The sequence below is a fragment of the Leucopleurus acutus genome (assembly GCF_964270905.1).
Source record: "Leucopleurus acutus genome assembly, chromosome: 3".
Taxonomy (NCBI): Eukaryota; Metazoa; Chordata; class Mammalia; order Artiodactyla; family Delphinidae; genus Leucopleurus; species Leucopleurus acutus.
The window spans coordinates 86,678,177-86,704,916 of NC_139145.1; the positions used below are offsets into that span (position 1 = coordinate 86,678,177).

General features: G+C 36.5%; 1 protein-coding gene across 1 annotated transcript in view; it reads right to left on the reverse strand.

Annotated features, from left to right (window-relative positions):
* The window catches only part of MAN2A1 (mannosidase alpha class 2A member 1), a 160,783-nt gene that overhangs the window by 100,689 nt on the left and 33,354 nt on the right, over positions 1-26,740 (reverse strand). The window contains exon 4 of the mRNA XM_082836309.1: positions 12,690-12,861. Within this exon, the coding sequence (XP_082692435.1) occupies positions 12,690-12,861 (172 nt within the window). The remainder of the gene's footprint in view (positions 1-12,689; positions 12,862-26,740) is intronic.

The following is a 26,740-nucleotide window of genomic DNA, read 5'->3' on the forward strand; positions in this document are numbered from 1 at the left end:
TTTGGAGGAATGAAACAAAGATGAAATAGAAAATGATGGGAAGTCTGGAGAAAACAGTCAAAAGGAGAGTTAAGGACCAAGCAGAAGGACAATATAAGAGGAAATTGAGGTGAAAAGAAATGTTAAAGATAAAAAGGTCAAATCTGTGACTATGACCTGAGACATTCTAGAAAAGAGTAATGAGGCACAACCTGCACTTCTCCTTGGTAAAAGTTGTTTTCATAGTTTAAAAAGCTACCATATAACTGTGACTTACTCAGAAATGGACACATCAGTAGGTCAGAATATAAAGTTGAGAAATAAATTTAAAAAATTTTTATATTATTAAAATAGCCATTAAATTAGTGGGGAAGAATGGATTGTGGTTTGTTTATTTTTTTTAATCTTCAGTCTGAGTGATTTAAAACAAACTCATAAGAAAGCCAAAATATTATGTCGTGGAAGCCAAAGGACTGATATTTGAAATGGCTCACACAGGTTTTTAATAAAAACTACATGAGGAGGTCACAAGAGGCATAAGTGATGTTATAATATCAGGCCAGAAAGAACTTAGGTTTTAGTTTTTCTTAAGAAAGTTTCTCTAATCAGGTAGAACAAAAGGGAAGAAAATAGACAACATGATTTAAGATATGAAGCAATGTGACAATGAGTGGACACCTGGCCAAATAATCAGGTTAGTGAGTACTCCTATTTCACTCAACTGACTGTTCTCCCTAGTCTATACATATAAATGGTGAAAACCAGATTATAAACCAGACATTCTTACAGGCAGGAAGGTCAGGCTTGATATAAAATATTCACTGTGTTAGGCAAAAACACATGCCACTTGACCAGTTAAACAAACAAAAAATACACATGCACACATAAAAACTGCAGAAGTGCACACATTTGCCACGTTTACCCCTGATTTCTAGAACATATGTGATAAGCACTTAAGAAGCACCTGAAGAATGACAGGAAAACAAAATGGTCCAAATATACATGAGGAAAACACTGACCTAATGACTGAAAAGCACAGCCACCATCATCATCAGGTAGTGATAGGTACAAAAAGTAGGCCTGACAGTCTTACAGAAACAACACTCCAGGAAATACTGAGAAAAATATTTATAAGCAATAGCAGAAAAGCTATGTTAGCCTACAAAAGGTACCATATTTAAAATCGCCATTGTTAGCAACACAAAATAAAATTAAGACAGACTGCAAGCTGTATATTCCACACCTTCGTAATTTTTTAAAAATCAGGTAATGGGAAACACCTATAGAAAAAGTTACTTAGAATAAGTACAGGTGCTTCCAAGTATTTCCACTCACTTAGTGCTCAACAAGCATGAATTGAGCTAGTTCTCTGCAATTGTCAGGGGAGTACAACAAGGACCTACTGTATGGCACAGGGAACTATAGTCAGCATCTTTTAATAACCTATAATAGAAAAGACTCTGAAAAAGAGTGTGTATATATATATACACACACACACACACACACACACACATATATATGCATAACTGAATCACTTTGCTGTGTATACCTGGAACTAACACAACATTGTAAATCAACTATACTTCAATAGAAGGTTGTTCGGAAAAAAAAGAAAATAGGCATACTACTTATACTACTTTTAGGAGAGCAATGCCTATTGTTTTAATGATAAAAGTGAAAGGATGCAGAAAATTGTAAATAAAAGTTACCCAGATCTAATTCCCCAATAACAACCACTGTTCTAACTCTGAAAAAAAAAAAAGGGAAGTACAAAATCAAAGAAGATGTGCCCACCTCATAGGGTCTATTGCTTAATTTCTACCAAGAGACGCTCTGGTTTCTGGCAAATTTTTTGCATGAATGCTCTTCCTAATATTTTCTAATAAACAAGATCTCCAGAAACAAATGAAAAGACTGGGAAAGAGAGGGAGAGAAAGAAGTATATACGTGCAGCAAATCCAGAAAATAGGAAAACAGGCACTAACTTTCACAATTCACAACACTCTTACTTTTTTAATTGGTTGATTTGTAAGCCATTATGCACTTCTCTGTTTCTACAATTTCTCTCCTTGAGAATCTGATATAAAAAACTTAAGAAAATACTGATCAAAATTAAGCTGAGTATATCTGTCACAGCTCACTTCGCCCAAGATCCAGAATTTACATTTATGAATTTACTTGCCAAGCACAAGAAGTTGCGAATCATTTTCTCTGAGTGTCACTTTTTCCCCTATGTAGACACATCACACATTTGAAATTTAGTCACACACAGAAGGACAGTCTCAAAGAGCTTTTTTTCCCTAATGGGAAAATTGTTACAGATAACTTAGTAGCAAACAATGCATTATTTAGCAAGCTTCAAAGAATCACAAATTAATTTCACATGAGAAAACGAGTTGAATTTGTATGGGGAAATATGAAATAATACAAGATGATGTATGGTGATTCATTCTTAAATAAAAAATTAGTTAAATGGAAAATTAAAAAAGATGGAGGCTCTCAATGAATCAATTAATAGGCTAAAAGCATTTGCTCATCAGATTATCTGACTCGTATGACTTTCGTGGGGAATATTTAATAAGAGAGTAAAAATAAGATTTGTTTTAAAAACCACTCACATAATAATTGGGGAAACTGATCATATACCTCTGAGTATTATAGACACCCATCTTTAGAGAGTATACGAGGGACAGATGACCAATGAGTCATCTCCTCATTTCTTCCTCACTTCATTCCATCCATACCCTTTCTTTGAGTTTGCAGTCCATCTCTCTGTCTGGAATGTTCTTCCTCCCAGTATTTACCTCACTGGCTCATAGCGGATCTATCAGGAGCCTTCTCTGGCCACCACACTCCACCCAAACCCCACCTAAGTTGTTATCTTTCATAAAATCCAAAACTTTTCTTTCATAGCATTTATCACAAAATTTTATAACACATCTGCATGTTTACTGTCTTTGTCCCTCAATAGACTGTAAGCTCATGAAGGCAGGAATCATATTTGTTTTGCTCGCCATTTAAATCTGGGCGTTCCTACTAGAAAAGGGTACCAACAACCCAAAAGAAAAGCAAACAAAAGATATGAAGCAGATATTTCAGAAATAATTAGCTCCCGAAAATGAAAAGAAGTTTAATATCACTCATGAGGAAATGCAAATTAAAACTTCAGTGAGATCAAAAAGTTGTGTAACATGTGATGTCAAGGATATTTACAAATAGGTATTGTTACTTAAGGCTGGCAATAACTATCAAATTTTAAAATGCATATATACTTTTATCTATGCTCATTAAAATGAAGTCAGAAAATACATAAAAATAAATAAAAGCACTGTACAGTCAGCCCTACATATCCACAGGTTCTGCATCCACAAATTCAATCAACTTCTGAAGGAAAATTTTAAAAAGAAAAATATTTCCAGAAAGTTTCAAAAAGCAAAACTTGAATTTACCACACACTAGCAACTATGTACATAGCACTGACATTGTATTTACAACTAGTTACATAACATTTACATTGTATTAAATATTATAAGTAATCTCAAGATGATTTCAAGTACACAGGAGAATGTGCGTAGGTTAAATGCGAATACTACTCAATTTTATATAAGGATTTGGGTATCTGGGGCAGGTTCTGCAAGCAACCCCCTGAGGATTATCAATGGATGACTATATACACTAAAGATAAAGATACACTTTATGCATTCACAAAAGACCAGAAACAAAACTACAGGGTCATTAATCAGGAGAAGTTACATAAATTAAGGCTCACTTGCAAAAGGGAAGAGATATGGGAACATATGTATAACTGATTCACTTTGTTATAAAGCAGAAACTAACACACCATTGTAAAGCAATTATACCCCAATAAAGATGTTAAAAAAAAAAATTAAGGCCCACTCATAACAAACACTTTTATATAGTTTTTAAAAAGAAAGGTTCCTGAAAGGTTCTCCAAGATATATTAAGTTTAAAAACCATGGTACAAAACCCATTAGGGGCTATTATCCAAAAAAAAAAAAAAAGTAAGAAAAGAAAAGAAAAACAGGAAACCGGTGTTGATAAGGAATGTGGAGAAACTGGAAAGCTCAGGTACTACTGGTGGCAATGTGAAATGGTGCAGCTGTTGTGGAAAACAGTATGGGACTTCTGTGAAATATTAAACATAGAACTGCTATATGATCCAGCAATTCCACTTCTGGGTATATACACAAGAGAACTGAAAGCAAGGACTCAAACTGATATTTGTACACTCATATTCATAGCAGCATTTTTACAATAGCCAAAAGGTAAAAACAATCCAAACGTCCATTGATGAATGAATGAAAAAACAAAACATGGTATATTCATGCAATGGAATATTATTCAGTCCTAGAAAGGAAGGAAATTGACACATGGCTTCCACATGGATGAACCTTGAAGACATTATGTTAGGTGAAATAAGCCAGACACACACAAAAACAAATATTGTATGATTCTACTTATATGGGGTACCTAGCATAGTCAAATTTATAGAGACAGAAGGCAGAATGGTAGTTGCCAGGGCAGAGGGGAAGGGGAATTACTAACAGGTATAGCATTTCAGTTTGGGATGATGAAAAAGTTCTGGAGATGGTTATGGTTGCAAGACAATGTGAATATATGTAATGCCGCTGAATGTCACACATAAAATCATTATAATGGTAAATTTTAAGTTATGTACATTTTACCACAATAAAAAAAAAAGATGTACTCAAAAAAAAAAGCACAATGCGCATGGCATGCTATCATTTGTATAATATGAATGTGTCTTTGCACATATGTACATGCACATATTTTTCCTGTGTATCTATAAATTAGATAAGCATCCGGTCAAAGTAGCTGCCTCCTGTGAGAAGAGTTAGATGCCAAGAAGACAGGAGTAGTCACACCTTACCTTTCATTGTATACCCTTTATATATTCAGGCTTATATTAAAATATGAATTAAATAAAAATTTTTTCTGAACTATAAATGTTATACTACCCTGATTTCTCCTAAGCACTCAAAACAAACAAAACTATAGCATAAAATAGTCACGAAATTTTATTTAAGAATATTTCTTATATTAGACGATTGAATTAATAGTTTCTGTTAAGTTTTAATAATTAGATATACTTTAAATATTTCACTGTATAGTAAATATTACTTCATTTTCTCACTTTTCTAAAACAAAATAAACTTTTCATTCAAATAAACCAGAAAATATATGAGGTTGAAAAATAAAATTTAAAAATCCACTCAATATCTTGCTATAAATGCATAAAGGGTCATGGTAGGCATAGTTTTTAATCAATTTATTTCACTTAGTACTATATACCATGAACATCTTTCCATCTTAATAAACAGACATATATCATTATGTTTATGGATGTACTGTATTTTCTAAAGTATTTATAATTGAGATATAACAACACATAATATACATGTGTTCAGTTTGATGTATTTTGACAACTGTTTATACCCCTGTTACTACCCAAAACAACTGATATTTGTACACTCAAGACATAGGCTATTCCCATCAACTCAGAGAGTTCCCTTCTGCCCCTTTCCAATCAATTCCTACCTTACTCCCCCGCCAACAAAAAAGACATTCTTACTTAGTGATTTATATCACAATAGATTAGTTTACTTACTCTCAGACTTCATAAAATGGAGTCATACAATACTCTTTGGTGTCAGGACTCTTTTGCTAATGTGTTTGTTAGATTCATTCATACTTCTGTGTATTTCAGTAACTCATTATTTTTCATTGCTGAGTGGTACTCCATTGTTTAAATATGGCACAAAATTTTAATCCAATATCTTACTGATGGACATTTGAACTGTTTCCTGTTCACCAAAACATTGGTGAACATGTTTTTACTTTTCTTGGATAAATTCCTAGGAAGGCGCTCCCAGGTCACATGATGTATATTTAACTTTGGAGAGAATTCCAGTTGCGGCATATTCTTTTCAAGCCTTGGTGTTGTCAGTCTTTTTGATTTTAGCCATTCTAAGGTGGTTGGGATAGTATCTTGTAGTAGTTTTAATCTGCATCTCCCTGACGACCACATATTACTCAGCCCCTGCATGCACACCCTCCCCTGCACTGTTGCAGCCTAATAAACTTCTTTCAGGTGTTTGAACATGCCATGTTCTTGCTAATCCCTGGCCCATAATCACAATTCTCCTCTCATAACCTGGAATTCCTTCCTCACCCTCTGCCACCCTCCTTATACCTGGCTAGTTCTAACAGCCTTTCAAGTTTCAGCTTGAATACCACCTGCTTCAGGAAGCTTTCCAAGACCCACTTCTTGCTTCCATAGAAGAAAATGCTTTATTCTGATACTGTGTTAATTATATTGTCTTCCTTGCTCTGCCCTGAGAGTGGGGATCAGGTAAGTCTCACTCACTTCCTGTATCCCTGGAGTCTAGCACAGTCAATATTTGTTGAATAGATGACGGAGAAAATACAGGAAGGCTTTGGAGATGAGGTAATATTTCAGCTGAGTATTGAAGAATAAATAGGATTGAGATTATCCAATGTACAAAAGGAAAAATATATTCTCAGCTAAACTCATGGGCAAGTTCCTAAGAAGCAGGAAATAACCTGTGACTGAGGACACCCACGTGGCTCAGCATGGCTAAGAGGGGGGTGTGAGGCAGGAAGTGATCTGAGGTAAGGGTGGACAAGCAGGGAGGAATCAGAGGACAAAAGCAAGGATGTGCCAGGCAAAGGAGGTTGGGCTGTACCTTTTGACAATGAATTGTCACTGAAGCATTTGAAAGCCAAGAAGAGACATGGGCAGACTCATATATTAGAAACCTAATTCTGTGGGTGAAATGGAGGACACCTGGAAGTGGCAAAGCTGGAAACAGGAAGACCAGTTGGAGGTTTTCGTTAAAGCAGGAAACAAGAGTTAAGGGGGATAGAGCGGGGGCCGGGGGTGACTGTGCAGAGATACTAAAAAGGCAGAGCTGACAGGCTTGTGCGGACTGACTGGACGACATGAACAGCAGACCGAAAGGCAGAGCACACAGTGGGCAGGAGCACTGGTTCTGGGGTGAGCCTTCCTGGTTCTGGTCCTCAGTCCACACTTAATTGCTGGGGGACCTTAGGCGCATTCCTTACCACCTCTGCATTGGTTTCCTCAGCAGTAGAAAGACAATAATGAAGGATCTTAACACATAGGGATGTTACAGGATGGGCTGAATGAATACATCTAAGTGTTTAGAACAAGCCTCCTACGTTGCGTACAGAGTAAGCATTCAATAGTGTTAGCTGTTACTGTTACCCTTAACTAGGGAAGAAGAACGAAATTGAGGTTGGAGCTTTAGGTCTGGAAGCAGCCCACACACCTGGAAATTAAAACAACAGTGTGACAGGGCATGCAAAATGAGGAGAACCAAAACGGTGCTACCCCACAGAAGAGAACTGGGATATTTAGGAAAGAGAAGAGGAGGGAGTCAGAGGGATGATGACAAAGGGATGTTCAGCAATGCAGGACTAGAACCAGGAGAAAGAGCTCTAGCTCACAGAAGACAAAAAAAAAAAAAAAAAAAGGGAAGAATTTTAAGGAGAATGGAGTGAGTGGTCAGTGTCAATGCTGCAGAGAAATTCTCCCAGAGGACTGAAGAAGTATCCAACAGACAGAGCGGCTGAGAAGTCCTCATGGCTTTTGCCTATAGCTGATGTAAATGAGAGGTGAAAGCAAAGCAAAGACACCTCAATCCAGATGAATGGGGATGGGATACATACTTTCTAAAATAAATGTACACCACTGCTTCAACTAGTAGAATCAAAGTTATTTTAGACACTGGTTTGATTCCTTTGAGAGACTGCTTTGATTCCTTTGATGAAATGCTATGTATCTTTAGGCTCTAAACTAAATCCAAATCTGCAATTTACTCTGAACATCACAAGACACACTGTAACTTCTCACTGCTCTGCAAATTTTACAGCAGGCTTTGGTTAAACAGCACAAAATCTGACCTGTATAAAATGTATAATAAATTAGCTAGTATAAGAACTTTAAAGGTATTTTTTTTTCTAGTGAACTCATAATGCAGAATGCATGTAAGTTTGCAAAATGTAAGTTTGGATTTTGTATTATTTGTATTACTTAAGAAAGTAAAACTTTTCTCTGATTTCAATAAGCAGAGATAGTTATAAGGACAGGGTAGAAGGTTCACTTAACTATAAACCTAGGAAAAAAGAAGTAAGAGAATGGTAGATTAGATAAAGACTTTGCGGTCTCAGCAAAGCAATGAAATCCAGCAATGCAGTGAAGACACAATATCTAATGGTACCCTTCCCCATTCACACATTTGGAGCCTTATGTTATACCAAAAGGTCCACACAGAGAAGCTGGTCAAGATTCTGGCAAACACATAAACTGTTCTAGGTTCCAACAGCCCAGTGCGCTTCTCAATTGAACACTGGTCTCAACAGCAGAAGCAGATGCAATGTAAAAACTCTTTCAATGTCTCAGAGCCCAGAGAGGAAAAATGAATATGTAATATGCTGGGTGCTAGTCAAAGGAAACACTAAGGCTAATGTTTCAGCTGTTTGACTCTGAATAGGGTTCACATTTTGATGTATTATAAACGTCATGCAGTACTTAACTGCATTTAGCCAAAAAGTATTCAAATAGAAAGCCTAAAAAGTAAAAAGAATGTTAGCATACCAGTCATTTTCAAAATAAAACAAGCGTAGATGGAAAATGTGCTGATTATAACAAGGTAGTTTCTTTTAAATCCACTGGATATGCGTTACAAGTAGGAACCATGACTATACTTGATTAAATTACTCTGAGTCACACAAAATAAAAAAGCTAGATGCTGTTTGCATGGATCTCCCTTTAGTTAACCAGATTTTCATTTTTGAAAGCTGATAGAGCTGAATATTGCTGCCACAGGGGGGAAGAATCAAACAAGTCATTGCTAGCATAGATTATGAGGATCACTTGAGTTATGTTTCTGTTAAGTTCCCACAATCAACTGATATTCTTCAGGGACAATAAAAGCTTACACAGAACTCTGCTAGAATTAACAGGTTCTTCTCTTCAACAGGTAGCTTGCAAATTTAGGTACAGATATTTAATCCACAGACTCATCTTCAAAAACAAGCCATTGCATAAGCATTACAGTAGTAGTCAAAAAAAATCTATCATTAATGCCACTTAGTACAAGCTCAGAATTTTAAATATGGGAGCAAACCTATGTATCTATTAAGTTTTTCTGTTTGTTTGTTTTGTTTTTTCTGGAACCCAGCTCTCCAACAAAGGATTTGAGGAGAAATATATCAGCTAGCTTTCTTGGTCGCAAGCAACACTGACTGACTGAACAGGAAATGTATTGGGGGACAGTCCTGAGTACACAGAACTGAGAACAGGCTAAAAGTCCAGGCTTAACAAAGGACTGGAAAAAAATGAGAGGCCATGCTACAGGCATGACAGGGTCCGTGACACAGGACAGGAAGAATCTTGCGGATGCACCAGTGCTGTGAGGGCTGACCTGCAACCTTCCCTCCATTCTGCTTCCCTTCTTTCCATCTTTTTACCCTCGCTTCACTCTAAAGGCTCAAAACCCTGGGAAATAATATATTGATTAGCTGAGCTCATCATCACTGACCTATCTGACCTGGGGCAGGACAATGAAGGATCTGACTTCCGTGTTTGGAGACCATTTCCTAAAAGGAAATCAGGTGAAATGGATGGGAGACAAAGTGTTTGATTAGAAAAGGAAGGGCTTTGAGTCGAGTTACACTCTCTGTTTTGAAACAAATTCCAGGTGTGGATACATGTTACTGCTCATAGATGAATTAAAAAAAAGGAAAATGCTTGGACTTACAGACAACAATATAAAGAACCCAGAACTAAAGGGTAATTAAAAAGCATAGTTAAAACCAAGCATTTGAAGCCAGAAAAGAACAGGCTCCACACCATCGAGAAGAATGTGAGGTGGGAAAGAAAACAAAAAACCTTGAGAAAAACCTCACATAATGCAGTAAATATAACCAAAAAATTAAAATGCATATGCCAGAGACCAGAGACTTAACAATTAGATAACTGAATTCTAAAACAAATGAAATAAAACCAGTAATTAATTAGTAAGAGCAAAAAAATATAAGCTGAAAAATATTCTGAATTGATAGATGGAAAATTTAATAAGTTATACATACCCAGATATATGGCAAAAGTTTGGAATTTTAGGGATCAATGGCACTGTTTCTCAAAAATCTAAAGAATAAAAATTGTGCAGCCCATATTCTCTGACCACAAGACATTAAAACCACCTTTTAACACCTAAAGTATAACTGAGAAAAAAATAGGAATTTGAAAATTTTCCTAACATACTCAAGTCAAAGAGAAAACAATACATACAGAATATTTAGGAAAAAAATAACATAAAAATGTGAAAGCTAATAAGAGCAGTAAAAAGGCAAACACAGAGGGAGAAATGCTCCTTGTTAAAATAAATCAACTGGCCCATTTAGCATTAGTAAAAAACAGGTAGAAGGAATTAAATAAAAGCAGAAAAGTCAAGAGTAAATACCAGTAAAATATAAATATAATAGTTTTTTGGGGGTACAAAAACCAACAGAAATAGCAAAAGCTTTAGCTGATCTAATTAAGATGAAGAAAAAAATCAGATTCCCCCAAATAATAAGAAAACAAACAAAAACAAGCAAACAAAATAACTACAGATGCAATAAAATCTGAACAATCTGAGTAAAACACTATAAAATTATAAGAAACTATGAAGTATTATTTGTACTCAAGGAGCAATATAAGACCTAGACAGACAAAAAAAATCTGTTTTAATCTCTAAACCTAGTAAAAGAAAAAATATGTATAGACAAACACCAATTCCGCAGGGTTTCACAGGGCAGTTCTTAATTTTTGCAACACTGCAAACCAGTAGGTAACTCGATTTAAACGAAGGAGTTGTGTGTGTGTGTGTGTATGTTAACCTAAATTAGCTGCTAACATTTCAACTTAAAAAGTCAAGACATTTTATGTAACATTTTGGAATTCCAGCTTGTCAAGAATAACTGGAAGAATATCCTGACAACTCTGGTTCCCGTGGCCACACATGGCAGGAGTGGAAGAAGGGGTAGTCCCTTTGGGTGTGGCAGTTACTCCTGGTACATTCAGGATCCTCAGACTCTACAGCTTTCAGTTATGGCACCTTCCTGGCCACTCTTATAAGCATTTTAAGCATGCTCTCGGGGCGGGGGGGATGTCTGATAGATAATAATGGAACACCAATTCTCTCTAAATTACCTTTAAACGTTTATGTCAATATCTATCAAAATCCCCCCCCCCCTTTTTTTTTGATAGGGTAGGAAGAATTTAGCAAGTTAATTCTAAAGCTCTCTGGGAAAATTAAGTGGTCACTCATTAAAAGAACTTTTCAATAAAGAGAAACAAGAGGAGATTTAAACTGTCTGTTATTGAAACACATAAGGCCGCAACAATTACAGTTAAACAGAAAAGTCCATGAAAGAGGTCAGAAAGCCCAGAAATCAATGCATACTGAAATATAATAAAGATTGCACTTCAAGTCAGTAGAAAAGAATGGACTATGTAAGTCTTAGGGAAGCAGCACAGCACAACGTGCAAGGGAACAAACAGCCTGTGGGGCTGGACAGGCTGGACTGGATGGTAACTAGTGCAGCATGTGCAGCTGGGTGACCCTGGATGACAAGTGTCCTTATCTGTAAAATCAAGATAGTCATTTTATCTACTTCACAGGATTGTTGCGAGGATTATCAGTTATCATTTGCAAGGTACTTAAAACAGGAAGTAATACAGTAAGCACTGTATATGTGATGTTAAATAAGTAAAAGAAAGCAATTGATGCTAAGACAATCCTTAAAGTCCTGGGAGCAGGGAGGAGGGAGAGACATGGGGAGCAAAATCTCCCATCACACCACATTAAAAAAATAAACTGGAGGATTTATAAAAGTGAACAATAAAAAACTAAATTGGGGGAAAAAAGACTATCTCATCTCTTGGATTGGGGAAGACTTTTTAAATATGACAGCATATTAAATATGACAACAAAGTCAATCAAGAAAACAGATTAATACATTTGACTACATAAATATTTTAAAAGTCTTTATATCAAACACTAAGAATTAAGAAGAAATATAAAGCTTCAGGAAAAATAAAGGTTGGTATGTATATAATAAATATTCTTACAAATCAGTAAGAAAAAGTACATGATCAAGCAATTCAAAAAAAGCTCTGCCTGTATATATGAGAAAGCATGGAACACTATCACTAATCAAAAATTCACATTTTTCACCACTTAAATTGGTCAAACTTTTAGAAAAAATTATATTGTTGCCTAATATGCAGAGAAATTTGTACCTTTCTATATGGAAGACTGAAGAATACACTGAAACCCACCCTTCTAGGGGTCACTTTGATTATATGCTTCAAAAAATCTTTAAAATATTAAGCCCCTTTGACCTAGTAATTCCATTTCTAGGACAAAGATGGAACATAAGGATTTCAATGGAAAAGTTTCAAGTCACTTTTTCAGAGATGAACCAGAATCAAGGAAAAACAGAATGTGAAGAAATATTTTAACTTTCAGATATAAAGCTAAGAATTTTCACGTTCTAAAAATTCAACACCTGTTTCACTGTATAATTAATGTTTAATATTACCAAATTAAAAAAAACAGTTTTAAAAAACAAACCTTTTAACAGCATCCTTCTTCTGAATATCTATAGTTTCCCACCACTTTGAAAGGTAAGAGATCTCAGACCACATAAATTTCCTCCGTGGGTCTTCTTTCAACTTGATGACCATGTTATTAAAAATATACTGAGTCTTCTCTCGAAAGTAGTCATCAAAAGTCTTCAACCAACCTAAATTAAGACACAAATATACCACAAAGGCCTGATTCATATGTCTGATTTAAACTGTCACATTCCATTGCATTACCCTTGCATAACCTCACGTTTCATTCATATAAAGACATATTTAAAAATTTAGCAAACGTTTTCAGTTAATGAAATTCCACTTAAATGGATGTGAGACTCAAAAAGCCACTAATAGGGCTTCCATGGTGGCGCAGTGGTTGAGAGTCCGCCTGCCGATGCAGGGGACACGGGTGCGTGCCCCGGTCCGGGAAGATCCCACATGCCGCAGAGCGGCTGGGCCCGTGAGCCATGGCCGCTGGGCCTGCGCGTCCGGAGCCTGTGCTCCGCAATGGGAGAGGCCGCAACAGTGAGAGGCCCGCATACCGCAAAAAAAAAAAAAAAAAAAAAGCCACTAATATTGAAATAATAAAAATACTCTGAAAACTGTACAAATTCAGATATCAATGAGAAAAATGAAAAAGCCAAAAAGCATTTCATATGTAATTATAATATCTAATTCAACTATTTATAATTTATCTCTAATTTAAGGAATTTTATATATATATATATATATATATTTTTTTTTTTTTTTTTGCGGTACGCGGGCCTCTCACTGTTGCGGCCTCTCCCATTGCGGAGCACAGGCTCCGGACGCGCAGGCTCAGCGGCCATGGCTCACGGGCCCAGCCGCTCTGCGGCATGTGGGATCTTCCCGGACCGGGGCACAAACCCGGGTGCCTTGCATCGGCAGGCAGACTCTAAACCACTGCGCCACCAGGGAAGCCCAATTTAAGGAATTTTTTAAATTAAAAAAATCTGAACAGTGTTGACAAGCTGACAGTAATATTCTCATAATATGGAATCAAAATTTTATCCTCTCTCATACCACATCTAAAATTTCCTATCCATTAAGTAACCTAAACTAAGAAAAAGAAAATCACAAGTACAAACTCTACTGAAAAGCCAGCAGCAGAGCAATAATCAAACAACAAATATGTACACATCTATGTAAAGTTGTTTTCAAAAAAGAATTGATGTTGACAACTTAGTTCTTTGACTTTTCCTACTGCATCTCAAAGATCCTGGAAACTTTATCTAAAGACATTTGCAATTCAACTATAAAGAAATATTTTTAACAAGACCTATAGCTCCAAATACAGCCCCATCCAGCAGAGTAATAAAGCAACGTGATGAGTGGCTGAAGCAAAACATACACAGCCACCAATTCCACCTACTGGTGGGACACAAAATATACCCTGCTGAGCATAATCTCTTACCTATGAAATCTAAAAGGAAGGGGACTTTCTATAGAGACAGGCTTAACCACTGTGGTATTGTTACCAAGCCTCAAGCATGTGGGAGGTCTAAGATACAAGGGATACAACTGGCTATTCCTTTTGTCTGTCTACAATTAAGTGAATATTCAATGCATACTGTATTTGCTGGCAGAAAATAACAAAAACCTATGAGGGCTGAGCCGGCAATATACTATTCTGACAATGCAAATATGAGCCTCTAAAGGGCACTGCCAGTGTGACTATATTTCTCCCTTTTGCTTTAAGTGAACTCTATTCATTCTATGGTTATTTACTGAGCACCTACAAAGTGATGGGTATGAAGCTATGAGCCAAATAGGAATATAGTGTAAAATATTCTTTATAGGACTTTCTTGATCTGGAGCACTTTTAAGCTGGTTTGTCACCAAAGAATACTACCTGAATAATTCAACTTTTTCATGTTTAAATAAAAAGCCTATACCTACAGAAAACGCAAAGATGTCTCATAAAATAGTGGTTTACAAAGAATCCCATCTTGCTTCACAAAGGTACAACCTAGACCCTGTCCCAGAGCACTGAGGCCAGGATCCACATCTGGATTCCCAGGGACAAGCAAAGAAAATTCAACCTATCCTTAAATGGAGATGCCCTAACTCCCTGCTGACCATGCAGCACCCCTGAGAGACAAAAAATATCAAGTGCTCAGACCTGAGCCCAGTATATAATATAGCACTTAATAATAATAATAATAGCTGCTGCTACTATTATTATTATCATAATCATCATCAGTCTTTAATTGCCCCTTCCACATCTCTACAATCAAACTGGGTCAAAGGAGAAATAAAAGATATTCCTAACATCTAATTTTGAAAGAGTATACAATTTATTTAAAACATTAAATAAATTGCTCCACATCTTAAACATATTGGTTACCCAACACTTCAATTTGCATAGAATTCATTTTATGCCCCCATTATGGGCTGAATTGTGTCCCCTTGAAACTCATATGTTGAAGTCCTAACACCCAGTAACACCCACTTCAGAATGTGACTGTATTTGGACGTAAGGTCTTTAAAGAGATAATGAAGGTAAAATGAAGTCATGAGAATGGGCCTTAATCCAATACAGGCATAACTCGTTTTATTGCACTTTGCTTTATTTTGCTTCACAGGTGTTGCATGTTTTACAAATTGAAGGTTTGTGGCAACCATCTGTCAAACAAATCGATCAGTGCCATTTTTCCAACAGCATTTGCTCACTTTGTGTCTCTGTCACATTTTGGTAATTCTCATAATATTTCAAAAATTTTAATTATTATTATATTTGTTACCATGAACTGTAAGCAGTGATCTTTGATGTTGCTGCTGCAGTTGTTTTGGGGGTGCCACGAACCACACCCACATAAGACCGTGAACTTAAACAATGTTCTGACTGCTCTACAGGCCATTCCCCATCTCTCTCCCTCCCCTCCAGCCTGCCTATTCCCTGATACAAAACAACATTGAAATTAGGCCAATGAATAACCCTGCAATGACCTCCAAGTGTTCAGTGAAAGGAAGAATCACATGTCTCTCACCTTTAATCAAAAGCCAGAAATGATTAAGCTTAGTGAGGAAGGCATGTCGAAAGCTGAGAGAGACTAAAAGCTAGACCTCCTGCACCAAACAGTTAGCCAAGTTATGAATGCAAAGGAAAAGTTCTTGAAGGAAATGAAAACTGCTACCCAATCAACACATGAATGATAAGAATGCTAAACAACCTTATTGCTGATATAGAGAAAGTTTTTGTGGTCTGGATAGAAGATCAAACCAATCATGACCTTCCCTTAAGTCAAAGCCTAATAATCCAGAGCAAGGCTCTAACTCTCTTCAATTCTATGAAGGCTGAGAGAGTTGAGGAAGATAAAGAAGAAAAGTTTGAAGCTAGCAGAGGCTGGTTCATGAGGTTGAAAGAAATAAGCCAACTTCCTAACATAAAAGTGCAAGGTGAAGCAGCAAGTGCTGAAGCAAGATATCCAGAAAAATCTAGCTCAGATAATGAACGAAGGTGGCTACACTAAACAAGAGATTTTCAATGTAGATGAAACAGCCTTCTATTGGAAGAAGATGCCATTTCGGACTTTCTTAGCTAGAGAGAAGTCAATGCCTGGCTTCAAAGCCTCAAAGGACAGGTTGACTGTCTTGTTATGGGCTAATGCAGCTGGTGACTAGTGAAGTTAAAGCCAATGCTCACTCACCATTCTGAAAATTCTAGGGCCCTTAAGAATTATGCTAAATCTACTCCACCTGTGCTCTATAAATGGAAGAGCAAAGCCTGGATAACAGCACATCTGTTTACAATACGGTTTACTCAATACTTTAAGCCCATTACTGAAACCGTGTACTCAGAAAAAAAGATTCCTTTCAAAATAGTACTGCTCATTAGCAATGGTCACCTGGTCACCCAAGAACTCTGACGGAGATGTACAACGAGATTCACATTGGTTTCATGCCTGCTCACACAACATCCACTCTGCAGCTCATGGATCAAGTAGTAATTTTGACTTTCAAGTCTTATTCTTTAAGAAATACCTTTCATAAGACTATAGCTGCCATAGACGGTGATTCCTCTGCTGGGTCTAGGCAAAGTCAACTGAAAATCTTCTGGAAAGGATTTGCCATTCTAGATACCATTAAGGACCTCTGCGATTCATGGGAAGAGGTCAAAATATCAACATTAACAGGATTTTGGAATACGTTGATTCCAACCCTCAGGGATAACTTTGAGGGATTCAAGACTTCAGCAGAGGAAGTCACTGCAAATGTGGTGGAAAAAACATGAGAACCAGAATTAAATGTGGAGGCTGAAAATGACTGAATTGCTGCAATTTCCTGATAAGACTTTAAGGGATGAGGAGTTGCTCCTTATAGATGAGCAAAGAAGTGGTTTCTTAAGATGGAATCTACTCCTGATGAAGATGCTGTGAAGACTGTTGAAATAACAACTAAGGATTTAGAATATTATATAACTGTAGTTGATAAAGCAGCAGCGGAAAGGTTTGAAAGGACTGACTCCAATTTTTAAAGAAGTCTTACTTGTAGGCAAAACGCTATCAAGCAACATTGCATGCTACAGAGATATCATTCATGAAAGAAGGAGTCGACGCAGCAAACTTTACTGTCGTCTTATATTAAGAAACTGCCACAGTCACCCCAGGCTTCAGCCGCCACCACCCTGATCGGTCAGCAGCCAGCAACATCGAGGCAAGACCCTCTACCGGCTGAAGACTCCGATGATGCCTAGCACTTCTAAGCAATAAAGTATCTATTAATTAAGGTCTGTATGTTGTGTTTTTTTAGACAATGTTATTGCACTTTGAATACAGTATAGTGTAAACAAAACTTTTATACGCACTGGGAAAAAATTCGTGTGACTCACTTTATTGCAATGGTCTCGAACCAAACCTGCAATACCTGCAAGGTACCATGCATGTCCTTCTAAGAAGAGGCATTTAGGGCATAGACACACACAGAGGGAAGCCCATGTAAAGACAAAGGGAGAAGAATGATCATCTACAAGCCAGGACAAGAGACCCATAGAAGAAACAAACCCTGCAGACACCTTGATTTTGGGCTTTTAGCCTCCAGAACTGTGAGGAAATAATTTTCTGTTGTTTAAGCCACCTGATCTGTGGTACTTTTTTAGGGCAGCCCTGGCGAACCAATATCACACTAGAAAACATAAGTGTTATTACTATTCAAAAAATGCAGAGAGAATCTACTTTACCAAATACCATCATAATACTTAATATACATCTACCTCTGTATTGCAAGACTGAGCTGAAATCAAATGTAAGTAACATCAATTTGTGTACCATGTTATTATATGTACTCAATAAGGACCATCTAAATTACTAAATGGCTCTACTAGAATTATGGTCCCTAAGACATCACATCTATCTTCTACCTAAATTTTAACAGAGGTCAAAATTAATCCCTAATTATTTGACTGATAACTCAATTAAAGAAAGGAACTATGAACAGAGGAATGCCTCCAAAATTAATTCAATAATAAAACACTAGAAACCTAGCAGAAGAGGCAAATTTAGAAAAAATAGTCTTTATGAAGATTAATAAGTGAAAGGGTTATTTTCTTAAATACAATTACTTATTTTCATCAGTTATACGTTGTTATGAACTCAGGCCATTTCAAAGAATAGTTTATCACGGGAGTTTTCATAGAGGAATCACAGTGACTGATTAATCCATTCTGCCTTCAACAATCATGCAGAAAATATGTCAAAGATATTTACGTGAGCCAAAATACAAGCTCAGAGATGTCAACTTAAAAGCCTTGCATAAAACTCATCTATAATAGATACTACTATTACTATAATACAGCACAATTAATTAAGAATGAACTGAAAGATAGCCTCTTGCAGTTTTCAATATTGAGTAATATAACAGTAAATTAGCTTTTACTGCTCTTATACAATAGCATAATCAAGTATTCCTTTTTACATTGAATTGGCTCTTTCTTTTTCTAAATTACTGTAAAACTCCAATTGTATATCAACATGAGACCAAACACAAAGATAGTATTTTACAAAAAGTTGTATGGGATGAATTTTTGTGACATAAAATTATATTCCTACCTCTAGATTGAGTAATCTTGGGACATTCGGTTGCAAACTGATTTACTTAAGTGGTCAATTCACAGCCTTTTTCTTTCCCTTGAATACACTTGGAAATTGAACGAGGGCTAGAACAGCATTAATACTTTTCAATTTATTCTTTCTCATTCTAACAACACTATCATCCATAAAACACCTAATCACTATTTTAAATAAGTGGGGAAATATTAAAAACAAAGAGTACACAACTAGAAGTTCTATACAGCCAGCATAATTCCAAATTCACTATCACTATTTTATCATAAAATGTTTTTAAGTTCTAAAACAGAAAACTAATATAGTTGAAAACTCTACTGCTTATTTTTAATGTGCATAAACAAATACACACCTAGTAATTGTTCACTAACAAAATACAATTTATTTTTTAAATTTTGGACCCAATCTAGCTTTGAAGTCTACAGACTTCGTGGAGACCTGATCCTCTTAAGGAACACTTCGTTTTATTTGGTTCAAGGGCATACACAGTACCACCCTTAGGACCTGGGCAAAGACTGCCCCACCCTGAGCACTGGACTCGAGAGGGCTCTCCCTATTCTTCCTCTGACCACATCCCTTTCCACATGATAAATCCACAGCGCAAAGAACTTGCCCGCCCAGTCTGTCCTACCCAGCCCTGCCCTTCTGAGTCCCCAAGACCCAGAAATCTGTGTCCAAACATCCCCAAGCCAACTTTCTGAGCCTCCCGGGGCCTTCTATAATGCCTTTACCTGCCAGGACAGTCGAACTTGCAGGTCGAACAGTCGAACTAGCCTGGGCAGTAGTCAAGGGGCTGCAGTTTGTAGGGGCGTGGGAAGAGTGCTGGGGTGTCTGCAAGAAGAGCCCCTCCTGGGTTAGGACAAGGCCAGGTCTGGGAGGAGAGGGGGCTGGGCCACCTGGAGGCTGGCTCTCCCCACAACACCAGCACATTCCAGTGGGGAAGTGGAGCCCAAGCAATCTAAACCCACACCTGGACTTCCAGATCTCTGAGCTATTTCTCAAGGGAGTAGGAAGAAACCTATTTTATTTGGCAATGTATTAGTTTGATTTATAACTTTTAAATGTTTAGACAGAGTGTCTGACAGCCTCCATATACTTTTGCCCCAGGTCCTGCAAATTTTAGAAGCAAGCCTAGACACATGCTACAACCTGAACTTCAAACGAGTCAGTTCTCATGAATCTAGCACCTGGTACAGTCTACAACAGCAAGAGTTCAGTAAGTGCTTGATAGATGAATGAAGTGTGGTGCCGAAAGGACTGGAAAAAAATGCAAGTGGAGTATAAATGCAAACTTACTACTTCAACCAGAAATGAACCAAAGGTCAAAGATACCACATACTATTAGCTCTGCTATGTTCACTCTCTGTTCTGATACTAACCTAATAATCTTTGAACAATATCTCTAAGTTCCTGTTTTATATTTAAAAAGCCTCTGTCAGCCCTAAGATGATTTAAAAACACACATCCGGAAGAAGGCATGCCCCTCAAGTCATTGTTACACTGTTACGGTTTTAACTGCTACAATAATGATTTTTTAATGAGTACATTAATTCCACTCAAAAGTTAAATAGGTACCAACTGTTAAGAAAACATAAAAAGATTCTGAATCAAAAATAATTATATCCAGATAATAAACATTGAAAAACTACAACATGCTTCAATTTATTTCCATTTTAACATAATATTCTCAAATTTAAAAATACAAGTAGAGTGCATTAAAAAAATCTCCTTTATTTTAGTAATTAAGTTATTCTACATGGACAACGGTTTCTTCCATCACTTGTCAAACCCTTCAATATTCGACTGCAACATCTAATCTTACGCTTAAGGGGTCACATACAACTTTAATTGGTATTACCATAACTCACATGCTGATTAATTTTAATTCCAACATCTCTATTATAAAATAAGCTTATTTTCCCCCCTGATAAACTGTGGAAGAGTTTTAATTAACGTTCTGTTCTGGTTTATTCGTTCAAACACAAACCAAGCATCTAATAAGGGCAAAACGATAAAGCTAAGCTAAATGAAAACAGATTCTACAGTGAACGTATGAATCAAATGCCATGGGAATAAAGAAATGGTAAATTCCCACCAGAAGGACAGAAGAGAGATTCTTAAATTAGATGTCATCTGGTTAGACAGAAAAGGTGGAAGTTCCAAATACGGAAGAGGATATGGAAAAGACACTAAGCCATGAAATTGTGTGTCAGTTTCAGGTAGCAGAAGGCAGTTGGGTAAGCACTGCAGCTTACATGGTGGGAGCATGGTGAGATAAATAGAAGTAGGGGGTCAGATCACAGAAACCTTCTAAACGATCCTTGTTTCTCACCAAGAACTTAGGAGAGAGGAAGTTAAGGTATTCTGAGCTGTGTTTTCAAAAATAACTGGACTGTGAGTATAAAGGATAGACTAACAAGGTAAAGTAGAAGAAAAACAGGAAATGAGGTCACTGCAATAATTCTGCTAAAATATGGTAATGGATCGCAGTGGAAACAAACAGAGGGAAATAAGAGGCCAAGGAGGCAAAATGAAGCGCCTTTACTAATTGACTTAAGTTTCCAGAAGAGAGTAGAGGGAGAATCAAAGATGAAGCTGAGTCTTTGGAAACCTGCAAACCTGCTGATTCCTCTAAATGCTTTTAAACTCAGATTTTCAAAATAACCCAACCTTTTTGCCAGGTGATTCAGTGTCATCTAATAGTTTTTAAAGCATATCAGCTTCACTTCCATTAACTTGTTTGAGATACAGCATTTTTTTTGAACCCATGGAAGATGCGGTCACTGGAAATTCTATCCCACACCACAAGAACCTATTTGCATTACTATTAGGACAGTTGGGGTTTTGTTCACCCCAGCTGTATATGTATAATGGCCAAATGTGACCTCTTACTGTTCTGCTTTTCTAAATGCCCTTTAAAAGACCTGCATACCTTGATACCTGACACCTGCAATTGTGAGATCAACCTCTAAAATATTTTCTAAGTCGGTGCTAAAGTTACCTCCCTCTCTTGTTAAGAATTTCATCCATGATTATCTACTCACACCAAATGAGGACACTTCAGGTCTAATAAGTCCTCTCCAAATAGAGTTTGGTTGTCTATAATATGAGAGACATGTATATTCCTTTGAGGCATTACTCTTAGGATATGTGAGGAGTCTATGTACTTAGCCGTATGAGTAAGCCAATACTGGGCAAATAATCAAAGCTTCTAGAAGAAACCATTTAAAAGCTGGAAAATATGGCTTCTCAATCACTTTCTAATTATAAAATATGTAGCAATGAGGAAAACCACTCACCATTTCATGTACTAATTTAGTATTTAAGGACAAAGACATCTGTTTCAATAAGGAAAGAAGAGAAGAAAAAAAGGATAGGAAACAGTGCAATGAGGAATCTACTTTTGCAAGAGAGTTACTAAAATGTTTTACGTGATTAATAATACTAAAGTAGATAGCATTTGGCTTGGAAAAACTTAAAAGACTTTCTTCCTAAAAGCTCTCCTATGGGTTCAGAAGTATTACCTGCAAGAGGCAATATTTAATGGTTATAAGTTCTGATTCCAGAACCAGATGGCTTGGGTTCAAACCCAGCCCTGCCACTGACACATTACTTATCCTCTCTTCTGCCTCAGTTTTCTTATCTGCAAAATGAGGGTAAAAACAGGATTTTTTGTCATAAAGTTGCTGAGAGGAGTGATGGATTCAATACATGTAAAATACCTAGAACAGCGCCTGGAACATAGTAAATTCCCATAGTGCCAGCAATTATTTGTGTAACCAGCATACTGGTGAGCTCTGATGCACCCAGGATTGATGACAGACAAAAGTAATCAAAATAGGGGAATCGGGAGATGTTTATATGATCACCTACATCTCTTAGGCGCTACCTGACTTTTGTGCTCCTAAGGAATGCAGTCCAGTCAGAGCCCAAACAATCAGACTTTTTCCCTCTAAAAAGGAACCTCAATACACCAATTCTAGAGATCTCTTAAAAGACAACCCTAAAGAGCCATGTAATTATTTAACTTTTAAATGCCACTATTTCTTAGCAATTAAGATTGCCCAATAAAATACAGGATGCCAAGTTAAATTTGAACTTCAGATAAATAATAAATGTTTAGTATAAGTGTGTCCCATACAATATTTGCAACACATGTAAAAAAATTATTCATTGTTTATAGGAAATTTAAATTTAACTGAGCAGCCTGTTTTTCTTTTTTTCCCCAGCTAAATCTGGCAACTCTATTAACAACCCAAAGTTCAGATAAATGTGCTAATAAATTAGCTAATGCCCATAAAGCAAGAAGAAAATAAACACTAGCATCATCTGAACTAAATAAAGTATCTTAAGCGGCAGTATAGAAAATGGAAAGAACGTGGATCTTAGAATCAGGTAAATCTGAGATCCAGTTCACTCCTCTGCCCATTTATTTATGACTAACTGACCTGGAACAAATAACTACACTTTCTCTAACCTTACTGTCCTCACCTGGTAAGTGGGATTTAAATTTACCACTTCTCAGGGTTGCAGGACAGATTCCATGAAGTAACACACACCAAACACACCCTGAGGCAGGACGGGCAATGAATGTCATAGTATCTTAGCTCCAGAAACGCAAATTTCCCATCACAGTAGCCAAAACCAAAGAACTCGCTTTATCCCACAATAACTAAACAGAAAAATATACTCCCCAAACTGTGCCCGCGTACAATGCTCTCCTCCTCCTGACCATCTCATTCCACTAGGCAGGTTCCTTTGGCAGCCTGAGTTCTGTCCCCACTGCCTTTCACCTACATGCGCGGTACTCAACCATGGCTGGCCAGAACTGGTTTCTTCTGATTGTGCTTAACAGTATTTGCACAGAAAAGCTGTGAAATAACATTACACTGTGATGTCCTCACATGTTTTTGTTCTTTTTCACAAACTTTTTAAGAATAAGGATACATAAACAAATTCATTTCAAATTATCATATAATACTAAATGCAAAAATCTGCTCTTAATTTTCAAAAAAAAAAGGCTGAAAATCCTAATCACTCAATCAAGTCAATAAAAATTCTGCAGAAGAACTGCAAATGCATGAAAGAAAATTATTTTCCATTGTGACTCTTGGGCCTAGGTCTTCCTTCTGTTTTGGAGTCATACCACACGGGGGATTATTTTCTAACGCTCATTTTACAAATTGCTTAACTAACAATATGCTGTCCAATTTTTCATTTAGTATACCTTATCTTCTCTCTACACACTGATTTCTTTGAAGGAAAATTAACTAAATATTTCAGCAGTTTAACTAGTGGGAAGCAAAGAATTAAGATTGTAGATACAAAGGTGCTGTAACTGTGTTTTAATCAGCTTATTAAATACAACATGAACATGTATCAATCAACTAACATTTAATTTCATGGTCTATGATTCAAAACTTTTGAAAAGCATAAAGGTACAAAATTATCAGTATTTACTTAACAATTCCTTTCCAACTTTGTTTTATCTCATATAAACCATGTAAAATATTATATGATAATTGTTACATGTCCTTATGGACTGGAAGAAGACATAATTAGGAATTTTATTAATATACAAATATAATTTGAAATTTATCTTTCCAATTTGATCCCAAAAGAAAAATATCTCCACATATAAAAATACAGCAACATTATTTTTTAAGTACGGTAACTAAATATAGGAATCTTCTAAACTCTATCCCCAACAGACAACACTTCACTGATAAACTACTGAGCTAAAGTTTGTTTTAAATTGTTGTGGCAGAAAATGGAAACAAATCTCTATAAATTTCATTTAGAAAGTAAACTGCCTTAATTGCACATTCATTTAGGAGTATTATACAAAGATTTCCCATCAGAGTCACACTTTGACTTGGAATGTATGTGTACATACTTATCTCTTCTCTACTGAAAGAGTGGTTTTTCATGATCTGAGTGATTCAGTTTTTCACAGAATAATTTAGTTTATCTGAATTCTATTCTTGTTAAGGAGCAGTGAAAATTATTAAGTAAAGTCAGGTTCTTCTCTAGCATTTTGCTTGATAGCAAAAATTACTTTAGTTTTAAAAGGTCTGTTTCTGACCATTATTTTTGTCGCAAGTAGAGAAGGGCCTGAGGGTAAGGGTCATTAACATCTTTCACTAAGACAAAAAGATTCAACTGTGGTTGCTAGGATACCAACAGACAGATTCACTTATTACAGTCAGGAACAGTTATTCATAATGTCTTCTCACAAAACAACATACTAACTGCAACAAGAAGGAAGCTTAATGCAAACAAAGTCTAAAAGGCAGAGGCAGTCCCTGCCCTTTAAGAGCTTAATATTGTCTGTTACTGGTATTTAAAAGTACATTTTAAATAAGCTATTTTTTAAAGGAATGGAAATAAGTAGACAGCAGGAAGAAGTGAAGGAGGGAAGTTAAATGTATAGGCCAAAGAATAAGTCAACTGTTTCATCTGAGTCTGTAGTCACATTCCTTTGTTCACTAACTTATTTAACTGAACGACTCTGTACTATGTGCTGATTACTGTTCTAGGCATTAACCCCAGTGGTTAATAAGACAAAGTTCAAGCCCTCATTGAGCTTACACTCCAGGAAGGAGACCAAGAAGAAGTTAATATTTGTGCCTATAGGCAAGCATGAATGCGTGTGTGTGTGTGTGTGTGTGTGTGTGTATACACAAGCATGAATGCGTGTGTATACACACCATGTGAAAAGGGCACGGAGGCAGGTCAGTGAAGGCCTTACGTATATTTAGCGTTTACTACATGCCAAGTGCTAGACTAGGCAATGAGGACAGAGTGTAACAAGAGACACATGTTTTCTGACACTCAAGTTTATCTGGGTGGGAGATCCAGGTAAACTAACAGGGAAGTATTCTGGTGCCACTTACTGCCTGTGTAACCTTGACAAGTTGGTAACACCTTCATCATGTACAGTGGCACTAACCTTCAAAAGTTATTGTGAACATTAGATGTTTATAAAACGTTTGGCACATTGCCTGGTAAACTACAAATTTTATTATTTCAGTTAAGAGCCCATGTTATAGAATAACAAGAAATGAGATTGAGGATGGAAATTGAGGATGGCAGAAAAGAGGAAAGGATAGTAAAGGTCTGTAAAAAATCAAAAAGGGAGGAGAGTTGGGTTTGCATTAGAAGCTCTTTGTAAAACACACCGCTAAGTGTATTTATAAGCCTACAAGGAATAGTATACAATGGAATCATATCACATACCCAATTAAGTGACAAGAATTAAACGATACATGATTGGCAGAGAAAAGAGGAGAAGAGAACAATTTAAATAATAGAAGTGGCTCTGCCACTATCTCACTCAATGAGGGACTATTTCAGAGTAAATGAGATTTATAGAAAAAAAATCTGCAGTCCTACAGGCAAGTCTCAGATCCCACATGTAAAGTGTGAGCACCTCACCTCACTGAGTGAGTCCAGATATAAACAAAGACTGTGTTTTCATATGTGTCCCCTAAATGCAAATGTACTATTTAATCTGGTGCTCAAGTGGATAAATAGCAAAAGGAATTTTTATTAGATGTGATTTTCATCACTTTTGTACTTACTTTATAACTAATTCTTGTCCACTATATGACCTCCGTTTTATAGATACACAATTTTCTACATTTTATAGATAAATAAGCCCAAGGACACCAGAAGGTCTGCTTCATTCTGCCTGGCTCCAAATCTCTGTAGCCTTTATTCAGTGCCCAGGCAACCCTGAGTTTTGATTTGAAGGGAAAGGCTAAGACTACGGAGGAAGATGATATAAAACATGTAAGAGAAAAAGTTAATAAGACTAATAGGGATTTTTAGGAAAAGATAAAGACCAAAGACAAGGAAACCAAGTCAGAAGCTGATGTGTAGTAACTGCTCATCACAAATTTCCAGAACAATATTGACTTCACATATATTATACCTCTGTGCATACTAAATATTGAAG